The sequence below is a fragment of the Saccostrea echinata genome, unplaced genomic scaffold, assembly GCF_033153115.1.
Source record: "Saccostrea echinata isolate AGI-Se365-2 ecotype Australia unplaced genomic scaffold, CSIRO_AGI_Sech_v1 ptg000046l, whole genome shotgun sequence".
NCBI lineage: Eukaryota > Metazoa > Mollusca > Bivalvia > Ostreida > Ostreidae > Saccostrea > Saccostrea echinata.
Genome location: NW_026889795.1, coordinates 8,859,715 through 8,868,164, shown reverse-complemented (window position 1 = coordinate 8,868,164; position 8,450 = coordinate 8,859,715). Strand labels below are relative to the sequence as shown.

General features: G+C 34.4%; 1 protein-coding gene across 1 annotated transcript; it reads left to right on the top strand.

The window, feature by feature from the left end:
• The first annotated feature begins 2,680 nt into the window (after positions 1 to 2,680).
• On the top strand, positions 2,681 to 6,339 carry LOC133202013 (putative nuclease HARBI1). The gene is made up of 3 exons (XM_061337791.1): positions 2,681 to 2,928; positions 4,330 to 4,591; positions 6,292 to 6,339. The coding sequence occupies exons 1-3, from the start codon at positions 2,681 to 2,683 to the stop codon at positions 6,337 to 6,339; spliced, it is 558 nt and encodes a 185-aa protein (XP_061193775.1).
• The last annotated feature ends 2,111 nt before the right edge of the window (positions 6,340 to 8,450 follow it).

Below are 8,450 nucleotides of genomic sequence, written 5' to 3'. Positions count from 1 at the left end.
ATGGTGCATGCGATTAATGAGGATTAATTTGATATCATTTTAGGAAACTTGTATATAACCTACAACTTAAAATCAAAATCAACTTCACAATGCAATGTTATGTTTTAAGCACATTTTAAAGCTTCAGGGAATCTTTTACATAACTGCAAATTTGATAAATATAAAAATACACATTTCTTTGTGGTAAAGAATACATCAATATGTAAAAGATATGATTTTTCTGGTAAGAAAAAATCCACCTGTCAAAGGGTTGTATTTATATTATGGGGGTAAGACAGATTCGATCGCCGGTGGCCAGAGAGCTCCAATGGTAAAGCACCTGACAGGTTCGAATCCCGGTCTGGTTCGTCGCATTCTCTCCTCTCTTGTTACATTTGGTGCCAAGCCATACCCTGCTAATCACAAGTTATAGGTCTCCCAGGGACGAGTCTGGATTTGTGTCTTTTGGGGTTGAATAACTTTTAAAGAGGAAGGAATGTTGTGGTCGGCCAGATTTGATCACCGATGGCCAGATAGTTCAATTGGTAGAGCATCTGACTGGAGGCCTGTGTTCATATTTACGAAAGTTCGTAGACGTAAACGTAGACGTAAGTTCAGACGTCGCGTGGATTTAAGTCTAAAACCGTATTTACTAAAAATCGTAGACGTTAAATTACGTCATAATTAAACTTAAATCTACGTCTACTGTGCCCCTACACTTATCTTTATTTACGAGCAAGAAAATGGCAGCACTTCTACTGACCATAGCAAGAGATCGTAGTTTAAGACGCCAGCGAGTTTTCCGAGATCGTACCAATCCGTTAGATATTTACAGCGACCTAGAATTGATACAAAGATATAGATTCCCACGGCACACCATCTTAGATTTTGTACAAAATGTTGAAAACCGCTTGGAGAGACCCACAAACAGATCAAATCCTTTGCCAGTGACTTCTATGGTAAGATGTTTTGTAAATATTGAGCCCGATCTAATCGTGATGAGTGTATAGTGGCGGATCTAATGAACAAGACTCGTTTCCGTTCATATTCCGTCTTATCAGTTACAATATACATACATTATTGAAACGATACGTGCATTTTTCGTCATCGTATATTGGAAAGACCTAATCATTAAAAACAATAATTATTGTTTCTGCAATATATAATTTATATTTTAGATCTATTCAGTGAATAGTATTCATTTACAATACTGTACACTTCATGTACTTGCTAGAGCAGATCGTTAATACAGACTTGGCAGAAAATGTAGGAAAAGGAGATTTTTAATATTTCAAACATCCCCTCCTCTCAAGAATATAACCCTTTCATAAACGAAGGAAAGAAATGTCAATAGACCACAATGCTCACCTGAGTAACCATATACTATATAGTATATATATCTTTCCCTCTATGCACTATAGGAGTTTTTAATTTTGCATATAGAGAAAATAATAGTGTGTAAAGGTGTATTTACTGAGCTTATCAATATATTCAACATAGGGTACCTTGCATTTACCTCCAGGAAAAATGTTTCAAGGCAATGGAGTACTGATGAACAGAAATCACTGTTTTTTACATAAGTGGACAAGATACATGCAAGTGCAGTGTTCAATCTATTCATATTGGCCTATTAAATCTTATGAAAAATTTAATTTAATCACACATTAAGTGATGAATTGTACATTTCAATTTATTATATTCTAGATTAAGGGGCAGATTACTCTATCTGCATAGACATACCACACAATCAGAACTCTTTAGTATGCAGTGTATAGACAGCTCTTAAATATGTTTTGACCTTGAACTCAAGTGTCAATTTAGAAAGAAGATAATTAAGTGTACAAAAACATGATTTATATATTATCAAATTTTCTAAACCCTCTGAGATTCTTAAGAAATAAATAATGTTTAAATGCTCACTAGTCACATGAAATCCTGTGAAGCTTCTTATAATTTTTTTTTATTCATGGACATTTCTCCTTTTTATATTTGAGGCAAACATTTCAATTTAAATGTTACACCACCCACTCACTGAAATATTGTCTGCATGTTGCCTCAAACTGTGACCTACATCAGGCCATGACCTCTTAATTTGCAACAGATGTGTATGTCACTACATATGTTCAAGTAATTCCCGTGATCGGGAGGTCGTGAGTTCGAATCTCGGCCGCGACTGACCTAAGTCGATAAAAAAATGGGTAGCAACTGTTCCTTCGCCATGCGCTCGGCACTTTGAAGTGAAAGTTGCGGGTCCTTCGGATGAGACCTTAAAAACCGAGGTCCCGTGTCACGGCAGGCGTTGGCACGATAAAGATCCCTCACTGCTCAATGGCCCTGAGTGCCGAGTAAAGGTCAAAATTTGAAGCCCTTCACCGGTATATGGTGACGTCTCTATATGAGTGAAAAATTCTCGAATGGGACGTTAAACAACATACAATCAATCAATCAATCAAGTAATTCCCTTCTGTAGCAATTTAATACAATTGAATAGTTAAATATTCAAATACTCATATTTATTAAACATTTATATTAATCCAGAGAAAACATAATTAATTTAAATACCACAGGAAAATGCAATTTAGAAATATTTATGTACAAAATTCTTAGGTATTGTCAACTCTCAGGGTCCTGCATGGCCAAAGGAGATTTCCAGTCTGAGGCTGCAGACATTCATGGCATCTCTCAGCCCTCATTTAGCAGAATGTTTATGGATGTTGTTGATGCCCTGAATGGAAGTTTACATAATATAATCTTCCCTTCTCGACCAGCTGAGATTCTGAAAACCAAAGAAGACTTTCTGAGATTGTCCAATTTTCCTAATGTTGTCGGGGCCATTGATGGGACTCTGATTCCCATCATTGGAATGTCTACAGATGATGAACACGTGTTTGTGTCCAGGAAAGGGTTTCATGCCATTAATATGCAAGGAATTGTGACAGCTGACCTGAAGTAAATATATATCATATATTTTAATAATATTCCTTTTTTTAACGAAAAAGTAAGTCTGTCATTGCTGTAGTAAATATCCTATTAGGAAAATCTGTATATGTGGTGTTCTTTGAAATAGCCTTTCATATAAATCAAAGTTTATGTGCATAAACACAGTGCCAGTATTCTTTTAATATCACAAGCAGTAATCAAGAGGCCCATGGGCCACAATGCTTAACTGAGACAATATGGCCCTGCTGTTCTTCATCAACAGATTTCTTCTCCTAGATGTTCATATGTAAAGCTTTGATCCCCCATTGTGGCCCCATCCTACCTCCAAGGGTTATGATTTGAACAACCTTGAATATACACTTCCCGAGGATGATTCCACATAAGTTTCATCTTTCCTGGCCCAGTGGTTCTTCAGAAGAAGATTTTTAATAGATGCCTTATCTTTTTTACTAATTCTTAATTATCTCCCCTTAGAAGAAAGTGTGGCCTTTCATTTGAACAAATTTGAATTCCCTTCACCCAAGGATACTCTATGCTAAGTTTGGTTGAAACTAGTTCAGTGGTTCTGGAGAAGAAGATGATATTGTAACATGGGCCACAACACTCACCTGAGTTACATTGGCCCAACTGTTCTTCACCAGATTTCCCCTTGTATTTATACCTATTATGGCCCCACCCTACCCCCAGGGGTCATGATTTGAAAAATTTAGAATCTATACTACCCCATGATGCTTCCACATAAGTTTCAGCTTTTCTGGCCTAGTTCTTCTTGAGAAGAAAATTTTTTTCTATATATTTCAATGTAGTAATTGGATTCCCTATTGTGGCCCTGCCCTACCTCCAGGGTCATGATTTGAAAAATTTAGAATCTACACTACCCAAGGATGCTTTCACATAAGTTTCAGCTTTTCTGGCCCAGTGAGTTCTTGAGAAGAAGATTTTTTAATGACCCCACCCTTTTTTTTGTCTTTTCTTGATATCTCCCTTTGTAAGGGGGCTTGGCCCTTCAATTTAACCATTTAAACTCTCCTCACATAAGGATGCTTTGTACCAAGTCTGGTTAAAATTGGCCCAGTGGTTCTTGAGAAGAAGTTGAAAATGTGAAAAGTTTACAGACAGACGGGCAGACAGATGGACGGACAATGGACAAACGGTGATCAGAAAAGCTCACTTGAGCTTTCAGCTCAGGTGAGCTAAAAAGTTAATGACGCTGAAATCAACACCGTTGACGGCAGACAACGGACAAATTGTGATCAGAATTCTCACTTGAGCCTTTGGCTCTGGTGAGCTAAAAAAAAATTGGTATTGCAATACTGCTGGATATATCAACGAAAATGAAAGAGAATTTGTGTGTCTACCACTGATTTCCACATTGCATGATCTTAACAAATATTTAATCATGTATTTCAGATTTATAAATATAGTTTGCAAGTATGGAGGAGCAACCCATGACGCATACATACTTGCAAACAGCAACATTCCAGAAACGATGGAGCAGCTACCAGGTGGGGGCTGGCTTTTGGGCGACAGTGGTTACCCTCTCCGCCCATGGCTAATGACACCAATACTCTCTCCACAGACCCAACAGCAGGAGAAGTATAATGAGAGCCACATCAAAACAAGGAATTGCGTTGAGAGGGCCTTCGGTGTCTTAAAGTCTAGATTCCGGCAAGTAAAAAAAAAATAAATGATTTAATTCAGTTTTGAGTATTACAGAACCACTGTATACAAAATACAGATATGACAATAATCATAGACGCAAAACACAATAAAAGAAATGTAATATAAAAGGAAAACATGAAAACATACAGAACACAGGTAGGTTAAGGCTTCCCGTAGAATATGACAGTGCACTCTGTACCTTCACATCTCTGAACTACCAAATATGACGTCATAATGGAAAATGACGTCAGGTCACTGCAAACTTGAGGTATTATGACGGGGAGAGTGACATGAAATTTACACTTTATTTCAAACTGCATGTAAAATGCTAGATAGCTATTGCAAAATTCACGGGTCGTTAAAGGTTTTTTAAGTCTTATATGTCTGAATATTTTAAAAATACACTGCTTACCTACCCTTGATTGAAATTCATCATGTTCAAAATGCTTATGAAAAATGTACTTTTGAAATGTACTCTGTTTTATACCCGTGGTAGGAGGTAGAATTTATTTTGTGTGTATAAAAGAGTCTGGCGCAGGTGATTAATGAGGATTAATCTGAGAATTTTTGTGGAAATCTGTAAGAAGAGGTTGTTCTCTAACTGAATCTTGCTTGGAAAAATGTGTGTTGAGAAGATGAAAATGTAAAAAAAAAAAAAATTATGACAACAACCACGATGACAGACAACGGACAATATTTGATCAGAAAAGCTTACTTGAGCTGAGCTAAAAATCAGGATTTATGATAAATTCACAAAGTATTTTACTGGTTGATTGAGGGGTATATATGTAGAATAATAATTTTACTCTGCATTCTTAAGTTTCATCTCCCTTTGTCAGTATATATCAAAATTGGTAATGGTTATGGAGGAATAAAAAGTATCATACCTTAATGTATGTCCAGCTTAACCCTGCAAAGGGGAAATAACTTTTGTAAATGTAGACATCATTTATAAATATTTTGGTTATCCTGTTAAAAGAATTACAATGTGCTTTACTTTAAAGAATGAAGTTAAACTAACCTAATACATGAAATATAGCAGTCTGATAAAAGTTATCATTATAAAATTTTACAGTAATACATGTACATTCTAAGTTGGATATAAATGTAATGTGTAATACTTACTCTGGTGTGCATCAGAAAATTATTCAACAAAACTTCAGTTGTGCCTATATGCACATGTGGAAGTACGTTTATTGAGAAAACATACAAATTATAACCTTTCCATTACCAAAATCAAAATAAATTGCTGTAAATAATAAGTTCATTATACTATTTGATTTAAAAAAAAAATAACTACTTTGAAAGAATTTTTCTTTTAAATACATGTAATACAGTGTATGTATATTTTTAAAAACAAGATATGTGTATTAATGATGTGAAGGGTGGCAATTTCTAATTTGAATGAAAGAGGTAATTTTTGGTCTTTCTGTGCATGAGAATCTACGAGTTTATATTAAATTTTCTACAAACTATGAGATTTCCAAAGGTTTTAAGACTGCATGAAATTTTCAAATTCTGTTCTATGCTTTTGAAAAGTAAACACTGTATTTTGTAATCATGTTACAACATGAAAGTCCAGTTAATTTTCCTTTCCTGTGTCTTTTTTTCAATTAATATAAATGTATCCAGTATACAAATTTTAATTTCAGTTAATATATATGCCACCAATTTTTGTTAAACATGCAAATTTGTTAAAAATGTTTTTAGTCAGAGATGTTTTTGTTCCCTAAGTTCACAAATAAAACCAGTGATTAGCTGTCATTGTAATTAATGTTTAGTCATAATTTAAATTCCATTCAAATTTGTCATCAGGTATTACAATATACTGTCACAGGAAAAATAATCATTTGTTACAGTAAAAAACAGTGAATATATAATTATTACCTTAGTTTGTTTTCTTTTTAATTTATCAATTCCATTCAATAGATCAAATTCTCCGAGAAAAATGAATTTAAACAAATCAATATATAAAAAACTCAGCACAAAAACTAAATACAGAAAACATACCAGAATTTGTGTCCCCCACTTAAGATAGGAAAGAGGGTGAGAAAACTGGGGAGAAACATTCAGATGGAGAAATATCAAAAAAGGTCGACCTTGAGTCCTTGACCTTTCGGCTTTTGGACTTTGTAACAAGCAACAAAGTTACATGTATAGCCCAGACAAGAAACTTACACTTTTTCTGCCAGTGACCTTGAACTTGCAGGAATGACCTTGGGTAAAGTTCATGGCACACCCTCAGATTATAAACAATCCTCGTATCATGCATGAGTTTCCAATGGATCTCCATTACAAAGTTTAACCCTAATAAAAGAGTTTTACCCTTTTTCTGCCAGTGACCTTGAACTTGCCGGAATGACCTGGGTCAAAATCACCACAAACTGTCATATCATAAACAATCTTTGTACCAAGTATGAATCTCCAATGATTCTCCATTACAAAGCTATAGCCTGGACAAGATTGCATGGACAGACGGACAAGGTGATTCCTATGTACCCCAAAACTTCATTTGTATGTGTGTGTGTGTGTGTGGGGGGGTATTATTAAAACTCGGATAGAAGACGGCTAAAGGAGGGAACACTGGAAGTTGATTTTTCCTGCAATAAAGAATACACATTTCGTAAAATCTGAAGTTTTTCTTGTTCTATCTCCAGTCTTTTCTTCTTTATGGCTAGTTTTTCTTCCTCAATTTCAACAAGTCTCTGAGTTTCTGTCGAATATTCACATAACTGATCTCTTCGTTTACCTTTTTAAAAGGAAAATTTATTTCATGTTTCGGTTTTATTTTTAAAACAGTATAAAATAAATTCACAATTAAACTTGGTTTAAAAGAATTTAACAAAAAGAACCATAAAACTTACAGATTAATTGTTCGCATGTGATGATTTTTTTTCTTCTCTTTCATTATTTTTTTTAATAAACACTGAAACACTTTTTCCCCCTCTAAAGTTATCATGGCAAATTCTTGCAAATTACTTGGGGGGGGGGGGATGTTACATTTAGTTCAAGTACATACATGTTTACATGTCTCCTACAATGTAGCTACTACTTGGGCATTTTAACCCTTTGTATTTCTTCAGTTTTGCATACATTACCACTTAGAACATTGCCAGAATTTCTAGATGATGCTGTCCCTGATTTAAAAAAAGCATTAATTTTTTTTTTTTTTAAATGCTCATTGTTATAACTGAAAACTAGAGAAAAGGCATATTGATCAATACATCATAGACAATCTTTGAGCCAATTATTTCTTTAACTCTCTTACCTCTAGAATGTCTAGGTGATGGTGCTGTTAGCAAACAGGATTCCTCTGTAAAGTCAAAGGAATGCTTGCAGACAATTACTGGTATAAAATAGCATATCAATTATCATTTCTTTTGAAAAAAAAATATGTTTAAATGATTTATAACTTTCATTCTAATACATGGTGGAATTTAAAAAAAGAAGAAAAACAAGAGCCACAATCCTAAACAGTACTGAGTCAACCTGACCTTGCTCTTGGTCAATCTTTGTTTTCACTATGAAATTAACAAGAAAAATTTTGATCAATCCCAATCCTAGCCCTCAGGGGGATATGGATTTACTTTACAAAACTGGAACCCACATTATTGGGATTCTTAATATCAATATATGACTAACATTTCTTTCCTTATATTCTCCAAAAAAATACATTTGTATCTGACCATATTGATTTACACTTACCTTGACTTAATAAAGATGAGTCAGTTCCTGTTGATACTTGAGAGTCTTTACAAATAATTTATAACAAGGTTAATACATATATACATGTGCCTACATGAAAACTTATTAAGATTTTTTTTTATCCTGCTTGGTTTAATCTCAAATCACATTGTAATATGCAAGTA